General features: G+C 38.0%; 4 protein-coding genes and 1 pseudogene across 5 annotated transcripts; 2 read left to right on the top strand and 3 right to left on the bottom strand.

Moving 5' to 3' along the window:
- The first annotated feature begins 55 nt into the window (after positions 1-55).
- LOC119992588 (probable serine/threonine-protein kinase PBL21) lies at positions 56-3,507 on the top strand. Its single transcript, XM_038839365.1, has 7 exons — positions 56-164; positions 806-1,095; positions 1,259-1,488; positions 1,612-1,780; positions 1,868-1,995; positions 2,089-2,221; positions 3,013-3,507. The coding sequence occupies exons 2-7, from the start codon at positions 819-821 to the stop codon at positions 3,357-3,359; spliced, it is 1,284 nt and encodes a 427-aa protein (XP_038695293.1). The 5' UTR covers positions 56-164; positions 806-818; the 3' UTR covers positions 3,360-3,507.
- Positions 3,508-4,060: 553 nt separating this feature from the next.
- Positions 4,061-6,458, bottom strand: LOC119993476 (putative receptor-like protein kinase At1g72540). The gene is made up of 5 exons (XM_038840630.1): positions 6,340-6,458; positions 5,841-6,030; positions 5,457-5,741; positions 5,161-5,263; positions 4,061-4,694 (listed from the first exon to the last, which is right to left on the bottom strand). The coding sequence occupies exons 1-5, from the start codon at positions 6,456-6,458 to the stop codon at positions 4,363-4,365; spliced, it is 1,029 nt and encodes a 342-aa protein (XP_038696558.1). The 3' UTR covers positions 4,061-4,362.
- Positions 6,459-12,067: 5,609 nt separating this feature from the next.
- Positions 12,068-14,334, top strand: LOC119993083 (E3 ubiquitin-protein ligase SIRP1-like). 2 transcript variants are annotated; one of them, XM_038839998.1, is made up of 2 exons: positions 12,068-12,203; positions 12,912-14,334. In XM_038839998.1, exon 2 carries the CDS (start codon positions 12,949-12,951, stop codon positions 14,095-14,097), a length of 1,149 nt encoding a protein of 382 aa, XP_038695926.1. In that variant the 5' UTR covers positions 12,068-12,203; positions 12,912-12,948; the 3' UTR covers positions 14,098-14,334. The 2 variants fall into 2 exon arrangements, with proteins under 2 accessions (XP_038695926.1, XP_038695927.1); XM_038839999.1 differs by having other exon boundaries at positions 12,071-12,203; positions 12,918-14,334.
- A 527-nt stretch (positions 14,335-14,861) lies between these two features.
- LOC119993081 (pyruvate kinase, cytosolic isozyme-like) lies at positions 14,862-19,186 on the bottom strand. The gene is made up of 3 exons (XM_038839997.1): positions 18,845-19,186; positions 16,221-16,682; positions 14,862-15,879 (listed from the first exon to the last, which is right to left on the bottom strand). Exons 1-3 carry the CDS (start codon positions 19,082-19,084, stop codon positions 15,067-15,069), a joined length of 1,515 nt encoding a protein of 504 aa, XP_038695925.1. The 5' UTR covers positions 19,085-19,186; the 3' UTR covers positions 14,862-15,066.
- A 1,205-nt stretch (positions 19,187-20,391) lies between these two features.
- On the bottom strand, positions 20,392-24,489 carry LOC119993247 (annotated as a pseudogene).
- Between the last annotated feature and the right edge of the window lie 495 nt (positions 24,490-24,984).

Below are 24,984 nucleotides of genomic sequence, written 5' to 3'. Positions count from 1 at the left end.
CACTCAATGACTCATTTGCTATAACATACGGGTGGACTGTTTTGGGTGCATCGTAGGGCAGCGAAGGTCTTTATCAAGAGGACATCACGGCCCTCCAACAGCTTTTTCTACTTTCTGGCCGTCACACCCAAAAATCCTTCAGGCACCGGGAAAAAAAAATCCAGGTTTCATGGAATATTTTATTTTTGTAGTCGTTTATTGTTTTCCTAATTGAAGATCGTCGTTTTCTTTACCTTGGTAGTTTTTCATGTTTTGTTTTTCTAACCATCGTGAGAAAAAATCTTTTGCGGTCTGGTAGATGGTTTCGATGGGAAAAATTCTTGATTGGATTTTTTGAATGACATGTGAAACCCATTCCGTTTGCCCCGAGTTGTTGGCTTTGTTCTTTCACTTGATCCAATTTCAATAAAGGCGCACAAGGTTCCGACTTGACCGTGTTCGGGTTTCAACTTCTTCCTTTTGTGGTTTTGAGATTTATTAGATACAGTTTTGTTACTGTTTAGAGTTAGTTAAAGCTCCTTATTTCCAATCACTATATTGATGCCTCTTTGCCTGCATCAGATGATTGTGCATTGGTAGTAGGGTTGCATTGTGATTTGGTTCACTGTGTTGAATGTAATATCCTTCTCGAATATAGTTCTGATAAAAAAACCTTAAACCTTTTTGGGATAAAATCTTTTGACGTCTATTATTATTATGTTCGCGTGAAGCAGCAACCCATGCATCGGTTCACCAATTTCTTCTGGTTTTCATTTTATTTATTATTGTTACGATTTTTTGATAAGCTTTAACACTGGTATTGCAGCTATTTATTCTCCATGGAAAGATGCTCATACACAGGCCCTGATTCCAAAAAGAATTCCAAGAAAAAAAGGAGGTTGGACGACCAAAACAAGAGGTTGATGCTGTTGCGAGGACCGGTTGCCAATCTGTCGCCTGGAGCAGAACTGTTGGAGTATGAATGTGAGCTGCTAGAGAGTCATAAGCAGATTCTTGAAGAACTACGCCAACTAGGACGTATATCAATTGCTTCAACTGCTCTCAGAACTCTGAAAATCGACTCAAAAAAATGTCATGTAGAGAAAGCAGGACAGGGTATGTAAGGCTACTTAGACTGTCTTTACTATGCCCATTTTTCAAATTTCACAGTAAACACTGCTAAGATTTCACCCTGAATTAGAAGTTTCTTATTTTTAACCTTTGATGATATCTAATTTCTTACTTCTCGATAAAGTCCATAACATGTTTGCCTGCTTAGAGATGGTATTGTGCGATGGATGCCTCGGAGGATGTCCAGAAAAACTTACTAGGGAGCAATTGAACCTGCTGACTGATAACTTCAGTGAGAAGAACTTTCTGGACTTTACCCAATTTGGCAAAGTGTACCGCGGAAAAACTCCACAAGGCATAGAGGTGTCTGTGAAAATCTGGACTGCTGATAATAGCGTTTATAACACCTGCATTGTCGAAGGTGCAAGAAGACAAAAAGTACGTCCCCCAGCGTATTCGTATCTCCCAATATTTTATATCCTGGTTCTTCTTGTTTGTTTGTATATTTTTTGAATAAAAAAAATCTTAGTTGATTTCATTCTTGTGACATGGTTGTTCTAGCAAGAGCTGTTATTTTTGAAGCAACCTGAAATACGAAACCAACCGCACTTGGTCAAGTCAATTGGATATTGTCATGATTGGTTGATTGGATATCGTCGTGATGGTGATATGGTTGCTGTTGTCTATGATCTTAAACCCCTGGATACCTTACACAACTGCATCAAGAGAGGTAATGCTACTTACTTCGAGTCCCAATGCTACATTTCCTACATTATATTCATTTCATTTTTCTTCTTACGGACTGTTTTACTTTCAGATACTTTTACTTGGCATCAGCGAATGAATGTGGCACTTAAATTTGCGTCTCTGCTTGAGTTTCTGCATTCCCATAAGCCGCCATACTTAGTTCGCAACATTGATGCTGCTCATATAATGCTTGACCAGGTTGGTTTTAATTGAGATCTTTACATCCTGTTTGCTTTTTTTCACGTTCGTATTGGCGAAAGGTGATTATTGTCCTGTTTCTTTGTCCTTCAGGATTCTAACCCAGTACTATTCGACTTTGGTATGCTGCATGGTGGAACTTTGCCTGATAAGCTTTCTGCTACCCATGGTTACACTGAAAAGTGCTTACTTGGTTGTCATGGATATATTGATTCACTTTGTGCTCGTATGACTTCTTATTCGCTGCTAATTGCAGTACTTTTTCTCTGGTTGAATTGTTTACACAGTTGTTTTTACTTGGTATTTCTTTATCTTACAATTGAATGGTAGTTATTGTTAATTGTTGGAAGTGCATAAAATCTTTTGGTCATGTGGACTTCAGCCATGGTGCATATGGGTGTATCCTGATTGACCTATTGTTGTCACCCATCTTTACTATTAAAGAACGAACTAAAGAGAAACAAAAGAAAGAAAGAAAGAAACTGATCTTTTTGTCTCACTCATCTCCATAAGTTGTATGGCCTCCTACAGTAATTTTAGTCCATCTTTGATTTTCATTCATTCTCCTGATATGAAGTAGTTTCTTAGTCCTGAGAACAACCATACTTAGTTTGACGTTGTTTGTGCATTGTGGAGGTGTCTCCACAAGGTTATTTTATCCCCAACAAGATGTTTATCACAAAGAATCAAGTGAAAGTATTAGTTGGGCAAGGAAAATGAAATTTTATGGCTTGTTCTGCTGAGAGTTTTTTTAGTCCAGCAAATGAAAGTGACTGCTACAGTCCTCTCCTAGGCAATTAGGACTTAGGAGACTTCATCACTAGTGACTCCCATCCCATGGTTCATAAAGTTTTTTATTTGCTCCTATTTTTTGAGAAGCAGGCTGTTTAATTGATGTCCCATAACAGAACTTGTTCAAGGAAGGAGTTACAGTTTCATATGGTTTTTCTCATTAGCTAATTTCAGGGCATTTAATTCTGTCTACTAACTACTGTTGGAACCTGTGTTCCTTGTTAGGCGACTGGACTGAGAAGGCAGATGTATTTGGGTTTGGTGTTATACTTCTTATGCTCATATCAAAAAGGGTCTGCGACAGGGAGGATGTACTCAACTGTCGGTTGCATGACATACCGATGCCTCTTGTTTATAATTGGGCGAGAGCTGAGTATAAGAAGCTGAAGTCTCATCGGGTTGGATGCATGCTTGTGGATGAGAGCTTGAAGGGAGACCCGAGTTTTTGTGCTCGTGATGGAAAAAAGGTCACAAAGCTTGCAATGCGTTGTGTGGATTGTTCAAATCTAGAAAAGCGGCCTACAATGGCGGAGGTGGTTGTAAGTTTACAGTCCTTGCAGTTGCTGATATGAGTAGTTCTTGGGTTCCGGCCATGGACAGACCCATGTATCATTTATAGAAGTCGTAATTATTAATTTTATTGTGTTTACTACTTGGATTGGATTAAAGCTCCTCCTAATGTATTTTTGTTTATAATATATTATGTAGTGTTTATCTGTAGCTTGCTTTTTGTCTAGGGTTCGGGTTGCAATCCTTGGTGCCTTTCATATGTATACAAGTGTGTGCATAATTAACATTGGAATGAATATTCATGAACAAGTTAGGTTCTTCATGAAGAAACTAAACTGAAAATTGTAAACAGTCAAACAACAGATTCATGAATGAAATGAAATATTCATAAACAAGTTGGTATGTATCAAACTGAAGTTAAAAGAAGAGGTAAAATAATATTCATGAACAAGTTGTTGGTCCCTGCAGCCCTTGGCTTTTTGAAAGTAATTGAAACTTGTAAGAATGTCATACGGAGTCATGAAGAACAAAAAAAAGTTGAGAAAGAAATTAAAAAAAAAAATGTTCATGAACAAGGGGGTCCCAACCCTTGTAAACTACTGTCAAATCAATCACAAATTTAACAACAAAATCAACAAGTAAAATATTCAAAAACAAGTCAAAGTCAAGAAGTAAAATATTCAAAAACAAGTTGATGGAACTAAACTTAAAAATTGAAGAGGTGGGAATTCAAATCCACTTTAAGCCTGCCTCGATTACAAAAGTGTATATCTTCGTAAAAACAATAGTAGAGACTAGCTAGGTGATCATGAGTTCATGACTTACTTACATGAGCTCAATCGAACACAATCGAATTTGTCTTACATTTTGAGAAGTGGATCGATCGAGATATTAACAGACACAAAAATCTCCATGTTTTGAAACTGTTCAGCAGTAGAAGAAGAGTACGGGTATATATCCTGACCTCCTGGGCCAATATCGATCACCAGCAAAAAAGGATGGGACACAAAAGACAGAAATTAAGGAAATCCAGGAAACTTATCTATGGAAAAACTATATATGGTACTACACCAGATCTACTATGCGTGTGCGTACGGATGCAATAGAAGCCCGAGAATCCCAATCTTTTGTGCAGTTCACCCCAATTTCTGTAAGTGTACGGGCAGTAGCCTCGGAGCACCCATCGTCTCCTTCTAACAAGGAAGGATGCATGGCATGATGCAACGCAGGCACAACACCTGTTCTTTTTCCTTTTCTTCTTTGGGGTTTTGCACCTACAGCACTTGCTGCCAGCTTATGAAGCTCATCTCCCACGTACAAAGGATAGCCCCAAGCAATGGTCCTTAGTATAGTCATGCCGAAGGCATACGCATCATGTAATGGATGTGCATTCAACCCTATACATTAAAGAATCAGTATGTTGATGCATTATCTCAACAGACCAAAAAGTACTTGTTACTGAGTGTTTCCTACACAAAGGGCCTTTTTACGGGTTTAGGGGGGCTGCTGTAGCATATTTGAGGCAATTTTTTTTTTTTTTATTTTCTAAAAATTATATGTGTGTAGTATTCGGTCTAACGAATCCAACAATATATTTTTTGTTGAAAACAAAAATCAAATTCATTGGGAAAAAGACATAGAAAGTTCTAAGTTTATATCCAACGGTTCAGAATTATTATATATTTTTTATGTTGAATTTGATTTTTGTTTCGGACAAATGATATATCGTTGGATTCTTATAAACGATCAAAATACAAATATAATTTTTTTGAAATTTTTAAAAAATTTACTCGAGGGTATTTTGCAATTACAGCAGGGGCTGCTGTAAAAAAACTACAGCAGCCCCCTAAACTTCCTTTTTACCTTTCTCGTTGTCCTCATCTTTGACAAAATATTTTGTTCCAAGGCTAGCTTCTTCGGTGGAAACCCTTGCCGATCCAAAGTCAATGATGATGGCATCGAAATCCTAAAACAACGATCGATGAAAAAGTGATGTAGGCATTGTGAAAAAATCTCAGAAAAGAGGGAATGCAATGGATGAGCTAGGCCTTTCCTCAAACACTAGCCAGATGCAGTTTAAATTAAACAATTTATCTACTAGAAAGAAAAGGAGACCAGGCCTTGCTTTGTTCACAAAGAATCACGTACGGAAGACTAACCTTGTTCACCATAATGTTTGTCGGTTTGAGATCGCCGTGCACCAAGCCCTGATTCAGACCATCCTCAATAGAGTGTAGGTAATTCATTCCCTCGGTAATCCCTTTGATCACTCTCAACATCCTCTGCCCAGTAAAATCTGGACTTCTTTGGCGGATTAGATGGTCCAAGGTCCATCCGTCAACATACTTGTAGACAAGGAACCATTCAGTCATGCAATGGATGCAATGACCAACGAGTTGGACAATATTGGGATGTCTTAAGCGAGGAAGCCATTTGGCTTCCGCCTGGGAAAAAAAAAATCAAACTAGGGTTTATTCTAAATCTGAAACTGGAAAAACACACACACACACACACACACAATGAAATGATGAATGTAAGCTTACCAGGTAACTCTCGAAATAGATGTTGCCCCCTCCTCCCTTCATTGTCTTCACAGCCACGTAACGGCTGTCCAAACCCAGAAACTTGGCAAGTTTCTTTGGAGCCTTTCCCCTGTGTACCGTCCCATGCGATCCACTACTGATCAAGCGTTTATCATTGAAATTCTTCGTGAATAATTGCAACTCATTGTAACTGAAAACATATGCCATTTTGGGGGTAAGCAGCGAGACGAACTATTTTGGAAAGGAAATGGAAAGAATCGTCAGTCAGTCAGTCGGTGTTTTGCCATTTTGGGTTTGCTCGATTAAGGCTGGAAAGGAAATGGAAAGAATCGTCTCGTCAGTCAGGGTTTTGGCGGGGTTGCAATTTGGGTTGGGCTGGCCACTCTTGAAGGAGGCTAGTCTTTGGAAATTTTTATATACACCCCAATTTTAATATTACACACCTCAACCTAAACATACCCCAAATTTTAATTACAAAATTGTCACCTAACCTTAAGACCTCTCCCTTTCCACAAGCTTCACGAAATGAGACCACACCAAGTAATCCAGCTTTGGATCAATAGTTAACCCATACTGCAACGAGCCATTTGTGGTCACCGCCAACTGGTAAAACTTCATTGGGAAGTAATTCGATCCCTGATCTGTGAGGAAGGTTAATGATGTAGCAATTCTTCTTACCGGAGGTAAGAGGGTAAAAGCGGAGTTCTTCTAATGACGAAAGCGGAAGTGAAGAGCCTCAGACGCTATGGAGGTGAGACCGTCAGTGAAGAAGCGATCGGAGAGCCAAGTTGTGCTGAAGGTATCGATGCTGTTGGTGGGGCAACCGCAATCATGTGGTATGATACATCTGTTAATATGAGTCAATTGAGTGTGCGTGACAATTGAAAAATGTCGGTTAAATTAGTTAATGCCATAGATAGATAGATAGATAGATATGAGCTTACCGAAGGGGTATGAGGGGATGGCGATGGAAGAGGAGAACATGAGGCAATATTTTTTTAGTTCAAAATGTTTGATAATAAATCTGTCATGGAACAAGTAGATGAATTGTGTTAAGTTTAAGTATGATTCCATTCACAAGGAACAACATATCAAAAACTGCAATTCCATTGTCCAACATATTAGCGACGGAGTTACCTTCTATGCACTTGAAGAGAAGGCAGTGATCCAAAGCCTTTCGTGGCAAATTAAAGCAATGCCCAAAACTTACTCAAAAACTCTCGGCAAACATGGAGATCAGAGTAATTGTCAAACTCGAAAATGTGGCTTCCACACTGTTCAACCAAGAAAGCAAGCCATATTATAAACTCCAACAAGCAAAGGGAAAACAAAAGGTTGTTGTACAATCTTCATAAAATGTAAATACATACCAACCTGATCAAGGGATAGATTGAGCCATGGTGGTTTATTGGATCCATCTTTAGTGTACTTATGAGCTGCATATTCATGATGTCAAAAGACATATTGAAACGGAAATAAGAAAAGAAAAAAAAAATGTCCATCAACAAACTAGACTACTTAATATCCTGAAAAACAGAAGAAAGATGCACCTTTAATGAATTGATAATCTAAGTTCATATTTGAAGAAGCTGACTGAGGGTTATTAGGAATGAATTTAAACTTCTCTTCCTGTACACATAAATAAACCATCAGAACAACATCTCAAAACCAAACACTCATCAAAACATCTCAAAACCAAATATTCATCAAAACACCATATATATCAAACTTTATGATGCTACATTCAATTCTGTCAGCTAAGTAAAAGAGAGTGTATATGTGAGGCATAAGCCGTTTTCCCCGAGTTGTTGGCTTTGTTCTTTCACTTGATCCAATTTCAATAAAGGCGCACAAGGTTCCGACTTGACCGTGTTCGGGTTTCAACTTCTTCCTTTTGTGGTTTTGAGATTTATTAGATACAGTTTTGTTACTGTTTAGAGTTAGTTAAAGCTCCTTATTTCCAATCACTATATTGATCCCTCTTTGCCTGCATCAGATGATTGTGCATTAGTAGTAGGGTTGCATTTGTGATTTGGTTCACTGTGTTGAATGTAATATCCTTTTCGAATATAGTTCCAATAAAAAAACCTTAAACTATTTTGGGATAAAATCATTGTTACAAAAATCGACCTAATCGGCCGAGTAATCGCTAGTCGGGGCCGCCTCGACTAAAGGGTAATCGGATCACTTAATCGGTGACCCGATTAAATCCCAACTAGTCGGCCCAGTCGCCCTAGTCGGAAGAATAAGAGAAATTTCTTTTCGCCCATTTTTCTTCAACTTTTTTATCTGACCTTTTTTTTGCCCCATTTTTCTTCTTTTGGCCTAGTTTCTCATCAAAGTCCAAATCATAGATTATAAATTAATTATATTTATGCATTTATAATTATATAACAATAAATTTAATATTGTAATAAAATAATTGAAATTTAAAATACAAATAAAATATACTTTTAAATTAATAATTATACTTCTAAATTAGTAATTATAATACAGATAAATATCTTAATTTTTATATAAAAATATTTAATAATGTATACTTAAATTAGTAATACATTTAATAATTACAATATATTTTATTAATTAAAATATTTAAATATTTAAATTTTATACTTAACATTAATTTTATTAGTAAATTTTATTTATTAAACTAAATGTAAGGTTAATAAGAATAAAAAAATATTATAAAATCATTATATTTAATAAAATAATTATTTTATTAATAAAAATAATTATGCTTAAAATAAATTTTAATAAAAATTATATTTATTAGATTAAATTTAATATAAAAATTATAAAATCTAATATTATAATACTTTAATTCAACAACATTTCTGCTAATATCAATTTTTAGTTCACCAAACATCTCACAGCATATTCCACAGTTTTAAGCTCAGCTTTTTTTCTACAGTATTTCCGCTAACATTAAAAATCAATCTTTCCCTTCTATCAAACAGAGCCCTAATATGATTTGTGCTTCGAATTGTAGTAATGTCAGTGATGGGCCACATGGCGGTCAAATCTGTCTCTCGTGGGCTAGACCTTTGGGCTTTGATACTACAATTTAAGCCCAATATGTTTAGTCTTGGGCCAATGAGACTTACGACCTTTGGCCTTTGATACCAGTATACCACTATTTAAGCCCAATATGAAGTTCAATCTTGGGCCGATAAGACTTAAAATCTCCTCATCACTGGACTTTGTGTCTTTTTTGAGAGGCCCAATAGGACAGCAGTACTCGTTAGGCCCACAAGAGTTTAAGATCTCCTCTTCACTGCAAGTCGTGTCTTTCTGATTTAAGACAAATGTTTGACAATGTTCTTCCACATTTACTAGTTAAATTTCGAAAGAAGCAATTGCATGTTGGTTGATCTGGCAACTGGATGTGTTAAAGAACAAATATACCATATCTGTTAGGTAAGTTCTAATTGAGTGGTATATATGGGCAAGTCAATCCCTTATGATCATTAAGGTCTTTTTATTGAGTTTAGTGAGTTGAGTTTTGACTTGTAGTATCATCGTACGGGTCTATTGTATTTACGAAAATTGAATAGTTCAAAGCGGACAATATTGTTAGTATGTAGGGGTGTAGATTTTTTATATGGAGTTATTATTTTCCTTCTATTAACTAGTTCCAAGAAAGACCTTAAAAGCTTCTTGGTGTGGGATAAGTAAAAGAGTTTTTGACCGTATGTTTTGCTCTCTCTCTTATTCGTGCATACTTCTTGTGCCCTTGGATTAAGGCCTTCGGGCAGGCTTCATGATTGAGGGAGCACTTTCAATTGTTGGTAATTAGCATAAACAGCCAGCATGTGAATGTGAGGTTAGATAGAATATGATTGGGACTTGCTACAGTTTTCAACATCAAAACCCATCATTGTTAGCCTCTCAAACAGGCCACCTGAATTCTTTTTTGATTCCCCTTTTGACCAGAAACCCTCAAGAGTCAAGAGCAAATTAACTTTTATGGTTGTTTTTAATTTTATATGCTTTGATTTCTACTTTCTAAATACTTGGAAATTAAAAATGAGTCAAGGTCTACTATAGTGGAGTTTTATAGAGTACTGTTTATAGAATACCTACCTAGCTATAGTCTATAGAGAAAGAGAAGGGGACTAAAACTAAAAAGACCCAGAAAAGGTTGTGTGGGCCTAATGATTCATGGATGAGTGGACGTTTGCTCACAACAACTTTGGCAACTTAAGAGACCACAAATGCTGTAAAGTAAGGTGCTGGAGACACATTGGTTCTTGGATTCTTGGGCATAAATCATTAAGCATGCTACAATCAAACTATGTCCATTTCACCTTTGCTTTTGGCATATGACGTACAAATTTCATCAATCCCCAATACATCATACAAGGAATAAAAGGACAAAAAAAGAAGGAATAAATAATATAAAAAGTAAAATTGGTATATAATGCTCTATATAGATATTCTTGTATTTTATAATGGTTATGCTCAGGGTGACAAAAAAAAAAGGATTCTGGATTAGTTTAAATCCAGACAAACAAATTTTAAACTGAATAAAAAATTTATATTTAAACCCAGATTTCAAACATATAACTTATATTCGAATTTAGTTTAATCTAGATGGAACACAATTTTGTCACCCTAGTTAATGCTTACCCTTACCCATCAATCAATGAGCTGCTCTGGCCCATTCTTCTAAGCCCATAACTAAATTTTCAACAGGATTTGCCAATGGATGACGTGGCAGGCTAAGAATTTATTTAACATTAATTTAGGTTGTTCTTTGGGATAAGTATCACAAAAACCCTCAAACTTATTAAAAAGGGCCAATTCAGCCCTTAAACTTTTTTTCGCGCCAAATCAACCCCTCAACTTCAGATAATGGGTCACGTTAACCTTTCATCTCTCTACTGTTAAAAATTGCTGATGTGTTCATTATTATCTGACATGGCTCTGTTTTTAATAAAAATATAAAATACGTGTAAAATATGACATGGTTAAAAAAATAAAATTAAAACACAAAAGAAAATAAAATAGATGAGAGTCAAAAACCCTGAATTCTCTCCCCCTCTCTACCTCCTCCTCCTCCCTCTTCTGTCGGCCCATTCTTCCTCCTTCAAATCCCTCTTCTGGATCTATACCCGACCTCTCTAACCTTACTGCTCTCAAGCTTCTCTTCTTGTCTCACAGTAACTTCTCCGGTGATTTCCCTTCACCAATAACTTCGATTTTTCAGATTGTACCGTCTTGATTTGTCGTTCAAAAACTTTACAAGCAAGATTTCATAGAGATCAACCGTTTGACTCATTTACTCACTCTCGGTCTCGAGAACAACATGTTTTCTGGTTCGATTACCGGTTTGAATATGCTTAATTTGTAAGATGTCAACGTCACCGAAAATCGGATATCCAGTGAAATACCAAAATCGGGTCTATGTGGATCTCCAATACAGAGTTGTAAAGGCATTGTAAGTGACCCAACAAGACCTGGATCTGACGGGGCTGTAGCTTCACCAGTAATTCCGGCTAATAACCCCAAAACTGTACCATCATCACCAAGTGCACTGCTTTCAAGTACATGACCCCAAAGCCCCACTAATAGAAGACGCCACGGAGTAGCTAAAATAAGTCCAATAGCTCTAATCGCTATCATCCTCGGCGATGTTTTAGTCCTTGCGCTGATCTCTCTCATTCTCTACTACCATGGAGGGTTCAGGCATTTTTGATGGAAGATGAAAGCTTTTTATTTTTTAAATAATAAATAAAATCATAACACATGTCAACATTTCATTGACTAATGCCATGTGTATGCCACATCAGATAACATTAAAAGAATAAAAATTATAAATCAGCAATTAACGGCAATATTAACAATTTTTAACGGAAAAATAGACAGAAGGGCTAACGTGACCCATTGTCTGAAGTTGAGGAGTTGATTTGACACGAAAAAAAGTTTGAGGGCTAAATTGACCTTTTTTGATAAGTTTAAGGGTTTTTGTGATAATTATCCCTTGTTCTTTCACTGCTTACGCGGCATCACAACCACCTTCAGGGTCAATTCCTCACAGAGTCACAGTCGCGTTGCCCGATCACCACTCCACTCTGGCCCACCCCGTCCATGCTCATCTTGATTCTGAATACTTGATGAACACGTCAGAATTTAGTATTTAAAAAATAAAAGTAAAAAGTTTGAAAAATAGGCAAAGGGCAAAAAACAGTAATTAAAAGAGAGAGAAGCTACGCGTTTTATGTTTGTTTTTGTCGTTAATGGAGAGAATATCGCAGATTGTTGTCTTTTTCTCTTCATCGTCTTTCTCCTCTTCTTCAACACCAATTCCTCAGATTCTCTCCTCTTTTGGGCTTGTAATATCGTAATTACTGCTTCTTCTGGGTACAGCTTTTCTTTAACCTTCTCTCGATTTTGTTTCCATTATTTATCTTGATGAATTAATTCTTCATATGTTTTCTTTTAATTTATTGTGAAGATATAAATATTTGTGTTGTTGGGTTCTTCCAGATCTTTCTTTCATAATCATATGCTGATTATTGAGGACTTCATTTGAATAACCTTTTTGTTCTGCTCTCAATTTCATATGAAGATCTGTAATTTCTATCACAAGCTTTTGTTGCCTGGGAGTTGGATGTTCTTGTTCTCTTAGGTTTTGGACTCCTCAGGCTTGGATTGGGTTTTGGTTTTGGTTTTGGTAAGCACGAAATTGTGAGCTTGATCTAGGTTTGGATGGAATTATCTGTCATGTCTTACTATTGTTTTATCTTTTCTGATGGAATTAAGACTCCTTCCAGCATGATAATTCTACGACTGATTTTCAAAGGTTTCAAAGAGCGTGATCTCTGAACATTTTGATTAATGGGGTTTGAGAATTTATGGTCTTGCTTGTTGACCAACAGTATGTTACTAAATATTTCTCTTTCTATGAACTTGCCTGTTCTTTGGGTTTTTATTTTCTTGGAAAATCTTTGTGATGGTGTTTATCTGTCAGATCCCTTAAAAAGTCTGGATTAACTCTGCACTCTCTTTTTTGAGAATGGGGTGAGTTTGTTGATTCTGACAGAATTTCTTGTCTATGATTGTCAACAGAAACAAAAAGGATTCTGGTGTCGAAGGGTAAAGGAAGATGGATGAAGCAATGGTGGCAAGGTATTGGTGTCACATGTGCTCTCAGATGGTCAATCCCATCATGGAAATTGAGATCAAATGTCCTTTCTGTCAAAGCGGATTTGTGGAAGAAATGGGCGCTACCGCTGCCACAAGGGACGGTCAGGATCCTGATCCCGATTTTGGATCGGATCGTGCTCTCTCCCTTTGGGCCCCAATTCTGCTTGGCATGATGGGTAATCCCCGTCGTAGATTTCGGAGATTTAGGCGGATGGGTATTGATGATGATTTTGATGATAATGATGATGAAGTCAATGATAATGGGGAAGCACGCCATGAGGGAGAATCTGAATTAGACCATGAACTTGAGTCAATCGTTAGGAGGAGGAGGAGGAGCTCTGGTGCAATTCTCCAGTGGGTGCAAGGAATTCGATCTGGAATGATAGCTGAGGCCAACAACAATTCTGAAGGAGAAAATAGGTTTAGGGATAGGAATAGAGAAAGAGAGAGAGAGCGAGAGCGAGAGCGAGTAATTTTGATCAATCCTTTCAATCAAACCATCATTGTTCAAGGTTCTTATGATTCAAGTGGAGGTCAAAACCAGAACCAGGGTCCAATTGGGTCATTAGGAGATTACTTTATGGGTCCTGGACTGGATTTGTTGTTGCAGCATTTGGCTGAGAATGATCCAAACAGATATGGGACTCCACCAGCACAAAAGGAGGCAATTGAAGCAATGCCCACTGTGACAATCAAGGAGAATTTGCAGTGTTCAGTATGTTTGGATGATTTTGAGATTAGCACCGAGGCAAAGGAAATGCCATGTAAGCACAAGTTCCACAATGCTTGCATATTGCCATGGCTTGAACTACATAGTTCCTGTCCAGTTTGCAGGTTTCAGTTACCTTCTGATGCATCAAAGCTTGATCCGGATAGGTCTAGGAGTAGCAGTAATCAAAGGGAGAATGACAATAGTAATGATCGTAATGGCCATAGTAGTAATGGTGGTGAAGCGGGAGATGTAGAGGGAAGGAGTGGAGGCGGTAGAAGGTTTTCAATCCCTTGGCCATTTAATGGGTTGTTCTCGTCTTCAGGTGGAAATTCATCTTCAACGTCTTCTGCCTCATCAAATGCGGCCGGAAGTTCTTCTCAAACAGATGAGAATTGAGTATGAATATGTTCATAAGCTGTTTCTATGTTAGCTTGTTGTTCACAACGTTGTTACTTTGATGTGGTTATTCCTTTCCCCCCTTGTTTACTATGTACATAGTTTCTTACTTACTGGAAAATTGGATTTTCATTTGTTTCTTCAGATCTTTTGCCCTTTTAAAAGTTCTGTTGATGCTGTTCTACCAGCTCCTAGTTTGTATAATTATAAAATTTAAGCTGCTTTTGAAAGATTCAACAGTTTTGTTGCCATGGAGTATGGATGGGTTGGATTCCTTGTGTTTGTTTTGAATTGCTTTTCTAATGGTGGTGGAGCCTTCTGTTATTGGACCAAGTTCTATGTGGAATATGGATAAAGAGTTTGGACCATATGGTGTCTGAATGACTGGATCTGCGTTTGAAACTTCAAGCTGCAAGTTGGTTGAATTTATCAAACTGTGATCACGTTGAACCCAAACCTTTCTGTCATTTTCAAGTTGGGTGATGATTAGTTTATTGATGTAATTTAGTATATGCACTGCCAGCTTGAATACATGATAGTTGATAATGAAGTAGACCGCTACGGGCTTGACGAGATAAAGCCATGAGAAGTTGTCTGTCCAATGTTTCAATTCTACCTAAGCCCATGTTAGATTGTCTTATAATTGGAAAGCTTTTGCTTCAATTATTACACTTTGTCCATGATAGTTGATCAATCAAACCAAGTCGTTTGTCAGACTTGAAAGAGTTTACTACTATCCAAAATCAAGATCACAACATAAGATGTGGAGGAAAAGTTTCCATTATGAGTTGCCCTAAATATGTCACCAAGCAAAAGATGCAAAGAAAATGCATTCCCATAACAAATGTATTTGGAACATAATTGAGTTCCTCTGAAACCAGAGGATGTAATCGAAGCAGCAAAAAAATCATTCCGAAGAACTTACAAAAGCAGTAGGATCCCTCCATCTGAATACTTGAAAAAGAATCATCACTTCACAGTCATGATCTTTATAACCGACGCAGTTCCAACCTGGTGAAGCGCAACAATAGCATCCCCACTCTTGCATAGTCCTTTTTCCTTGGCATGCTGAGAGGCAAAATCCAATGCTTCTTCTGTCGTCTCTGCATGAGAAGCCTTAGCAGATCCTACATATAAAACAGGAAACAAACCACGGTATATAAGGCTATGTCTTGCAGGAGCCTCATTGCTGCATGACCAGTCAAAGGAATCGGTTTGAATTTCAGGAACCACTACAGATAATATAGGCCTGCCAGGCCTATACTTAGCCACTAGCTTTGCAGTGCTTCCCCCCCTTGTAAGGACTAGTATAAATGCTGCTTTAATGGAGTTGGCTGTTCTAACTGCAGAAGAAGCCAGGCTCTCCAATGGGCTCATGGGCACAGCCGAGTGTTGCATTATCCTTTTAAATACATCTCCATAATCGAGCGTGCTTTCTGCTTCTACACATATCTTGGCCATGGTCTGAACAGCAAGTTCCGGATATGCTCCAGCAGCCGTTTCACCACTTAGCATGACACAGTCTGTCCCATCAAGAACTGCATTGGCAACATCAGTAGCCTCTGCTCTAGTTGGCCTGGGAGATTTGATCATGGATTCCAACATCTGGGTTGCTGTCACAACTGGTCTTCCTTGAATATTGCACTTGTAGATCATCACTTTTTGTGCTAGAAATATCTTTTCAATTGGAATTTCCATTCCAAGATCTCCTCGTGCCACCATAAATGCATCCGAATTTGCGAGGATGTCATCAAAATTTGCAACCCCTTCTTGATTTTCAACCTACTTTCACAAATGGAAATGTCAATCCAAATAGAGAAGATGAGAAATTAACATGAGTGTATTGTAAGCAACTGCTTGTAGAATACTTGGTTGGCTGTTCCAATCTGCATTCACCTTTAATAATGCAATGTACCAAAGTACATGACATCTTCTCAAAAGTGAAGTTAAATTCTACTGTTCTTTATTTGATCATTGAATAAAATCTCAATAAGTGAATTCCTTCCAGATCAACCTAGCAACAGAATGTTTTACCATGCAAATCCCTTCCGTTTCCTACTTGAAGCAAAATCATCAAGAAAACTAAACGCAGCTTGCTAAAAATTTCCAATAAACCAACGTACCTTTGACATCAGTAGAATATTCTTAGCATGCGGCCCAAGCACTTTCCGGACCTCCACAAGATCTGAACCTTTTCGAACAAAAGACAGTGCAATCATGTCAATTTGGTTGGGGACTCCCCAGCCCAATATATCCTCCTTGTCTTTTTCTGTCAATGTTGGGAGATCCACCACGACCCCGGGGAGATTAACATTCTTCCTCTCGCCAAGAACTGCAGAGTTCTCACAGCGACATTGAACCAAACCTGCTTCTTTGTCACATGACAAAACTTTGAATGAAATTGTGCCATCTGCGCATAGTATTACCATGCCAGGCTTGACATCCACAGGCAACTTTTTGTAGCTCATGCATATCATTTTTTCATCACCCTTTATGCCGTAGTCGGTTGATATGGTAATTTCTTGACCCTGTTTCAGCTGGACGGGCTTTCCATCCTTCAAAAACCCGGTTCGAATCTCTGGACCCTGTAACAGTGGACATATGAGTAACAATTGAAGAGTTTTGTAGATATAAAACATTATGGACTAAATATTTGACCCTAATGCTTAAAGCTTTCTACCTGATAGGCAAAATCAAGAGTAACCATGCATTGTGCACGACATTAACAAATTTCAATACCTAAAATTGACCATACTCACTGGTGTGCTAGATGTACTCCAAGCTTTCTTGACTTTGAAAGCCTTTGATGATCCCCACACCCACCCCAGAACCGCAAATAAAAAACAAAAAAAAATTCACACTAGGTGTATAAGGATCCTGTTGCAAAATCATGATGTTTCTAATTTACAATGATGGCCCAAAAACACTAATGTTGATGATAAAATATGTATAATCCAAAATTCAACAATACTGGATTAAGGGGTTGATTCCACTCATCATGAAAACAAGTAGCTAATGTGTCTGCATCCAATGTTTTTGATTTTGCAGATTTTGAAAGGAGGAAAAAAAAAGTACCCACCGGTTTTGATTTCAATGTTTCCTGTTTTCATACCCAAAACAGAAGCTTAGTTTGGTATATGGAGGAGGTTTTATGAAAAATGATATTCTAGTTTAGGGGGATATGCAAACAAATTTAAACAGACGAAAAGAAGATGAAATACAAAACATACCATTTTCACCCTTTTTTTCTCCTTGTTTTTCACTCCCGTACCATTTTCATTGTTTTAATTTCTGAAAAAGTAGATTCAGTACTACAACCAAAATGTGCTATAGATTTGAGAAGCTAAAAACAAATTTCCAGCAGATGAGAATAAGAAATGTTTCCAAACCAAAATCACCCCATGCATCAACTGACAGGTTTGACTAGTAGTCAGTGAGTCAAAAATTAGAAAAACCATAAAAACTTAAAACTCTCCCTGTTGGAATCTAGATATAGTTATTAATTAGTTACACTGAACACTGATAATAGACTTGCCCATCCAAAGTTGGATCGCATTTACTTGACTTCAGCCATACACTCTTTCATATCTCGCTTATATATTTGCAAAATATTAAGATCAACTCTGTATACTTATATTTGAAAGTTCCCTTTAATGTTCATGTATACTATATTTGAAAAATAGTAAGATCAATTCCATCTTTGGAAATTCCCTTTAATGTTTCTACTATACAGGGGTGCATTTTCAAACAACATTACCACTAAATTCTTTGATAAGGACAAAAAGATTGGAGAATTTTCTAGGCACTTTAATGGCAAACAATCAGAAAATTGTGGCAAGAAGTTATCACCACAATGAACATGAAAGAAGATGTTTTATGTCATCATGTTGATAGAACAAGTTTCAGTGGTGGTTGCATCCGTGCATTAGGTAGGTATGCGTACATCGGTGCATGTACTTGAATCAAGATTATTAATGAAATTCAGATGATGAGCAATTCTATAGCTCTCTCAGGGAAAGAAAACGCAGGTCAAAGAATCAAGTAATCTCATTGATAATGCATTATAGTTATATCCAAATGTGCTAGAGTAAATGAAAGAAAGACAAAAGTCCAATTAATTTCTATGGCCATGGGTGATGGGACCCACTTTAAGAAAAATGGATCAGTCTTCAGTATATAATCCTATCAATTATTACCATCTGATTTGAGACAAAGCAAGATCAAGATGAATCTATACCTATTTACGTCTCAAAAATGGAGAAATTATACTGCCAAACAGAAGTATGCAAATTGGGAAACAGAAAATAACAATGCCCATTTGGGAAGAAAGGCGAAGCTACTGTCATCACCCGTTGACAGATATCAAATCAGTTTGTTTGTCTTATATACTTCTCTCTCATCTCAACCTGAACAGCAAAATCATAGCCGGAATAAAAGTGAAATTAATTGGAAAAAAATTGAAACGATGTATAAAAGAAAAAAAAAAAAAAAAAAAAGCGATTCCAAGATGCATAAATCCCAGAAAAGCAAATCCAAATTGACAAACAAGTGACGCAAAACATGGAACACAGAGAACAGAAAATCGACTACTGAAGGTTTTAACATAAACATGAACGGAAGCACACAAAAAATGTATTGCAAGGTAATCCCCGATTGGGAAACACCCAGAATCAGCTCAATATCACACAAACAGAACACCGCGAAACTTCATCAGAAAATAGGAAACAAGCACGTAATTAAGACGAACCTTGGTATCGAGCATGACAGCACAGAGAATTCCGGTATTGTCCATGGCGTTTCTGAGATTGTCAAGAGTTTCTTGGTGATAGGCGTGAGATCCATGAGAGAAGTTGAAGCGAGCGACGTTCATGCCAGCCCTCAAAAGCTTCTCGACCATCGGCACAGACCTCGATGCAGGGCCTAAGGTGCACACGATCTTCGTCTTGGGCTTCTTTTCCATCAACGTCGCATCTCCGTTCGTGGCCATTGTCGCCGATCACGTATGATGAGGTTGGATGTGAGGAAGCGTAAATTTAACGAACCAAAAGCACGTGTCGCAACAAAGGCAGCTGAGACGACCGAGAAATGTGGAAACTGAAAGTGAAAACTCAAAAATAAATAATAAAATAATAAATGGAAAAACATATTTAAGTTATTCAATAATTTCTTCTCTTGGAGAACAAGGCATCTATGCTCTTTTTGAACGGTGGGTTGGTGCAATATAAAATTTTGCAAAATTTAAGAAGTGTAGTATTTTGCATATAGTAAGAATAGGGATCCTGATAGTTGGTATCTTAGTTTTCACGCACATGATTTAATGTGGAACATGTGAAGTCACCAATTCATTTGAATCATATATGTTCAATTTAACAATTGGGTTGTAATATCAATCGCCGAGATTTTTATCATTTTCGTTTTGTATAAAGAATTTAATGATTTTTTGTCCAAAACAAAAATTAAAACATAAAAATACATGATAATTATAAATCAGGAAATATAAACTCAAAAACATTTAATATCATATATATAATATTTGATGAATTATGCAAAATACTTCATATTTATAATATTTGATGAATTATGCAAAAGACTTCATATTTATAATTTTTTTCAAAAAAAAAATTCAAAAAATCTTTGTGCACTGGTCCTCCCGGTTCTCCAGTTCCACGGTTGACGGTACCACACGGTAATTGAAAAGGGTTGGAATTTTCGACAGAGCCGCATGACGATTTTGACAGCACGAGCACGTAGTTCTCATCATAAATCGGTTCAAGGCTACGAAAGGCAGATATCCTTTCGTAGCCCTTGAAGTCTGTTTGAATGGCCGGTGAAGTCTGTTTAGTTCAGAGAGTCGGTCCTCTTCTCAAGCCATAAGTTGGTGGTTGGATCATCTCATAATCTCTTACCATCTACCACCAAAAAATCTAGCCTTAGGTTTTGTCATACTCGACTATGGCAACCAGGTTCGTAATCTAAATTTATGATCAAATGAGCCTCGACACCAGAGCCCACCAGGCCCAGCCCTTGGCTAATAAGCGGGCTGGACCGGCAAACTTTACATCTCTTGCATGCAGTTCCCCCTTTGTAACACGTGGCCACAAGGGTAACGGTTTCTCCCATCACCTGATCATCATGTTCATTATGGCAACTCGTTCCTCCTAGGTTCGCGTCTCCGTACTAAAAACCTTCCTTGTTTATTTTTCCTGAAACAAACGGTCTGAAGTTTTCAACTCACTCTCTATTCTCTAACATTCCACACTTATCAAATGCTGAAACAAAAATGAAAATTAAAAAAGGCAGGAAAAAATAAAAATAGAAAGAGGCTTTGATCTCAAGATACTGAAACACAAACCCTAAACCCAACACCAAGGGAAAGAAATCTGTTAGGGAAGCCTAACCCTGCATCCTCCTGCATCACCATTAACTGAAACCTATGGATTTTGCTTTCCTCTCTACACAAGTCATGGATACTCCAAAACAAAAGGCACAGATCCAAGACAGCAGCCCATGTCTTCATCAGGATTGCCAGCAGAATTACTTCTGCTGGAAGTTGTATGAAATATTGAAATCTACAAGACCTCGGACAGCCATCGCGCAGAGAAAAAGCTAGCAACCATTTGCAACACCATTGGCCATCTTCATCTCTGACAAAACTGGTTTGCTGCCCTTCAAGCCATCTCCAGCTTTTGCAACTGAGCCATTCTCAGAATGCTTCACCTCTCCATTAGGCTGAGCAATAGTAGTATTATCCTTTCTTACATCTGAAACAGCCTCCAATGGCTTCTGAGAATCATTTGCCTCTTCTTTCTTTTCTTGGCTGGCTTTTCCTTCCCAAACCTGTATAAGTAAGTAGAAAGGACAAGAAGCAGATTAAAACCAAAAGGCCTACGAAAAACCTGGTCAAGGGCAACAATTATCCAGTCGAATACAGGAGCATATTAACAATGTTCATTACTAGCGAATATGTATTACCTGTTTCTGGAACTGCTGTTGTGTAGCCTTCTTCTCCAGGATTGTCTTCTGCCGAGCCTCATAAAAGGAAAAATCATCTAAAATGCATGTTTTACTGGAATGGTCTTTAAATATTTTGATCATTTTAAGCCCATGTTCTAACTTGACCTACACAACAGAAACAAATCTGCTGTTAATATTGGAAACAAGGCGGGAGGACAAAAAACAACTTACAGTAATCATGATCACCTCTTGAGTGTCTCGGCTGTTAGTAACAGGCTTATTTTCATTGTTTTCAAGGGTGATGTGCTTCAATAAACTGTTTGGCACATCCTTAACAATATGCCACTTCACAGCGAAACAGCCAGTCCACTTGTCTTGTTGCCAATACTCTACATTCCTGTTAAAATCAACTGGCCCCACCATCTCAGCAAGACCAACAAATTGCCCACTGGTATTCACCTATATGAGAGATTAAAAGAACATCAGTAAAGGCCATGATTAGAAGTGGCATAAATAAAACACAAAACAATCAGTTCCATTAATATGCTCACCGAGAAGAAAAGAAATACAGGGCAGCCACCAGAGTTCTGCTGAGACTCCTGGTAAGCAGCATCAAGCTTCTTGTTTCCATTGGGTGTACTGGCCCAGACATTATATTTGATGCTCTTGTGGACATCATCCTCACTGTAGGACTTGATTATAAAGAACTTGGCATCATTATAATCCTCAGGGAAATCTGCTCTATTATATGGTTCCCTGTTTGGAGCTGCAGAAGCATTTTCGTTCTCCTCCACGTTAGATGCATTTAATAGCACATTCTGCCCCTTGACTGCTATGGTGTTAGGAGCAAAACCTTTTAGGTTCTTCGAACTTTTGGCTCTAGGTCCCCTGTTCAGCTCATTCAATCCATCTGCATTCTCATTGCCATGACCAAAGTAACCACCACGCCCCTTGGATCTATACTTGCCATCAACAGACAACCATCCACGTCCATTTGTTCGCGAATCATAACCACCAGATCCAACTGCCGTACCAGTCCTAAAGGAGTTTGCATATTGACCATAGAATTTGTTTGGATACATCCTGTTCATACAACCATGAGCCGAACCCATGCCAGATATTGGACCGGAATGGTGCAAACCCTACAACATGTACCAAAACCAGTAATTACATGAACCAAAAAAATATAGATATCACACACAATATGTATCACTTATGAGGAACAATAATAAATTAAAATGGACGTATCAATTTTGTATACCATAAATTGGGAATTTGGACAGAAATTCTGATTCCTCGAAGATTGAATGTTGTTGACCTTTGGATATGAAGGAGTCATCCCATGGTTAGTCACAGACTCACAGGCCTATGCAAACTATCTGAAAAGCCATCTAGCAACGGGATAGGCGAGCAAGCCCCATCAAAACCAAATCTTGGATCTTGATAACTAGGAGGAACACCACCGGGCAGAGTACTCCGACCATAAATATTATTTGAATTATAGGTATTTTGATATGCTGGTTTAAAGGGGACTGAAACATTGTTTCCCTTCAAACCCCCAATACTGGCAACACTATTAGAGTTCCCTTTCACAGCTTCAACAGGTAAAGGCTTCTGATCAGCAGCTGTTGAGGTGGACAACTCCCTCTGTGAAGGATTGACTGGACTAGGAGTTAGTGGCACACCGCTTGGAGTCATCGGTTGGAAATACTGAGGGTATTGATAATGTTGAGGCCCATATAGCTGTCCATCGTTACCTATGGTCGGAACAGGTGATGTTGCTGGTGAATATGGCCCATATGCGGGATACCCGAAACCATGGTGATACAGGACAGATCCATTTTCCCCATAAACCCCCTGAAACAAAGAGAAGGTATCAGTCTGAGGAGGAGGTATCCAGTAAAATAACGCGCACACTAGTATGCAACAAGTCAATAACACTAACAAATTAAGACAAATGTTAGCAAGAGTTCATCCTTTATAATAATCACACTTGACAATCTAGAGTTTACACATCATCAGCAGCAATAAACTTACATTAGTCATCTCAACTCCATCTGGATTCACATATCTCGTATAGTCATCCCACTCATTGCCAGTACCATTGTAGCCTACAATAATAAACAAGTAGGTTATAACTAATAAATTACTACAGATAATCTTTTGCATGTATCCAATAACAAGAAAACTGACTTTATCACCATAAGCAATCAAATGCAATTAGGCAACTGTTCGTCACAATGGAAAGACTATTAATCAACATCATAATGCAAAGTGAGCAAATCTACTTACCACCATAGTAATATGCAGACTGATAGCCATTTTGCAGATAGCACATGGACTGATCAGAATATTCTGAAAGCAATGGGGTGACAGATCGTTCAAAAGACTGATTCTGACCATTTGGGACATTGGTCAGATCAACAGGCCCAAATTGATTAGCAGAAGGCTGCACAAAAAGTCAACATATCAGACAATATATATGATAATTTTCTGATGATAAATTCCAGTCCACTAAAATATATGGCTTCAATTGATGAATGACTCCTCCTAAATGCTAAGACATGATCTCATTGGTTATGTCAGACAAACACCAGGAAAATAGTAATGCATATTTACCTTCTTTGTGGGCTCAGGAATTTCAAAAGTCTTCGCCTGAGAATCTAGCGATAAATTTTGCAGCAAACCTGCAGCTTCTACATGGATCAAGAGTAAAGGAAACATATGCTCTCAGTAACCAACAATAGAACTTAGTGAAACTTCAGCGCCCAACATCAATACCTTCCAAGAACCCAAAAGCCGATACAAGACCCCCATCACATGAAATTCTAAACCAGAGGAGGACAAGAAAGCATTCGATTTCAAAGAAGCAATTCCATGGAGTCTTAATCCTTAATCACAAATACAGTATGTCAGCCTTAAGGGCAAATCAGTAAACCGCTATATCTCGGACCAATAAACAAAGAATTCGCAATCTCATGAAAGAATCACAATCAAAGCTACAGCAAATCCAACGACATAAAAAGCAACTAAATCTACTTACTACAATAATTCACAACCCACAATTCCATGATTAAATTACCTCCAAAAGCACGCAGTTCCCAGATCAACAGCTCAAACAAAACAATACTGATCTGGATCCAAACAAAGCGACCCAGATCAGAAAAAAACCAAAATAATACAAAATCAAAGTGCAACCTGAAGCTGAAATCTAGAAAGGATACGATCGGCAGTAGGAGCAACTGTGGCCATGACTCAGCAAAGACAGATCTGCAACGAGGGACAATCTCAAACCTTATAATCCAGTAACAAGGCTTCACTGGCAAAGAGAGAAACCCTAGGAGTGAATCGAGTGTAGAGAGACAACGGATCTCTAAAGCAGCAGAATACAGCCGCCAGGGGTTTGGGTTTTAGGAAAGAGAGGGATCTGTCATCCAAAAGCGGTGATTCAAATAGCACCACGGCTCTCTTTTTCTCTACAACGTTCCGTCACCCGCGGGGCAGTTTGACGAGATCTATTGATCTATGTGGCTTTGACCTACATAATAGATATTTTCTCCAAAATTAATATTGGTCGGTTAGAGATTACTATGTCACCGCCAGTGATGTTTGTGGTTTCGTATTTAACGACTTTAAGGAGTCGTGCTCAAGGGGAAAATCAGAAAGCGTTGGAAAACCCTAAATATAAAAGGACATGGATGTCCCCATCCAGTCGAGTACGGCAGTAGCCCTTTTTGTCTTTGGTTTGGGCCTTTTGTACGTAATTGGGCTTGTGTCTTAGTCTGGCCTACATGTTTGGGCCAACGAATCTGTGGCCCAGTATGGCCTAATTTACTCGTTAGCCCAGTATAAACTTTTTGGACGGAGCCTAATTGATATCTTGGCCCAGTATTCTAGAGTGTTCTTGTGTACGACAAACAAACGGCATGGGGT

The sequence above is a fragment of the Tripterygium wilfordii genome, chromosome 23, assembly GCF_013401445.1.
Source record: "Tripterygium wilfordii isolate XIE 37 chromosome 23, ASM1340144v1, whole genome shotgun sequence".
Lineage (NCBI taxonomy): Eukaryota > Viridiplantae > Streptophyta > Magnoliopsida > Celastrales > Celastraceae > Tripterygium > Tripterygium wilfordii.
Note: the sequence above shows the minus strand (reverse complement) of the source record. Positions and strands in the feature narration are given on the sequence as shown.

Bases quoted from the DNA above. Each gene is read 5' to 3' on its own strand.
- LOC119992588 (XM_038839365.1), top strand. From the start codon at position 819: ATGGAAAGATGCTCATACACAGGCCCTGATTCCAAAAAGAATTCCAAG. The intron at 1,096-1,258 runs GTATGTAAGGCT...TTGCCTGCTTAG, and splicing joins TGTAGAGAAAGCAGGACAGG to AGATGGTATTGTGCGATGGA. The intron at 2,222-3,012 runs GTATGACTTCTT...GTTCCTTGTTAG, and splicing joins TATTGATTCACTTTGTGCTC to GCGACTGGACTGAGAAGGCA.
- LOC119993476 (XM_038840630.1), bottom strand. From the start codon at position 6,458: ATGAAGTTTTACCAGTTGGCGGTGACCACAAATGGCTCGTTGCAGTAT. The intron at 6,031-6,339 runs GTCTTAAGGTTA...ATATGTTTTCAG, and splicing joins AAGCTTGTGGAAAGGGAGAG to TTACAATGAGTTGCAATTAT. The intron at 5,742-5,840 runs GTAAGCTTACAT...TTTTTTTCCCAG, and splicing joins TCTATTTCGAGAGTTACCTG to GCGGAAGCCAAATGGCTTCC.
- LOC119993083 (XM_038839998.1), top strand. From the start codon at position 12,949: ATGGATGAAGCAATGGTGGCAAGGTATTGGTGTCACATGTGCTCTCAG.
- LOC119993081 (XM_038839997.1), bottom strand. From the start codon at position 19,084: ATGGCCACGAACGGAGATGCGACGTTGATGGAAAAGAAGCCCAAGACG. The intron at 16,683-18,844 runs GTTCGTCTTAAT...CCACTGTTACAG, and splicing joins CTGTCATGCTCGATACCAAG to GGTCCAGAGATTCGAACCGG. The intron at 15,880-16,220 runs GTACGTTGGTTT...TTGTGAAAGTAG, and splicing joins ATATTCTACTGATGTCAAAG to GTTGAAAATCAAGAAGGGGT.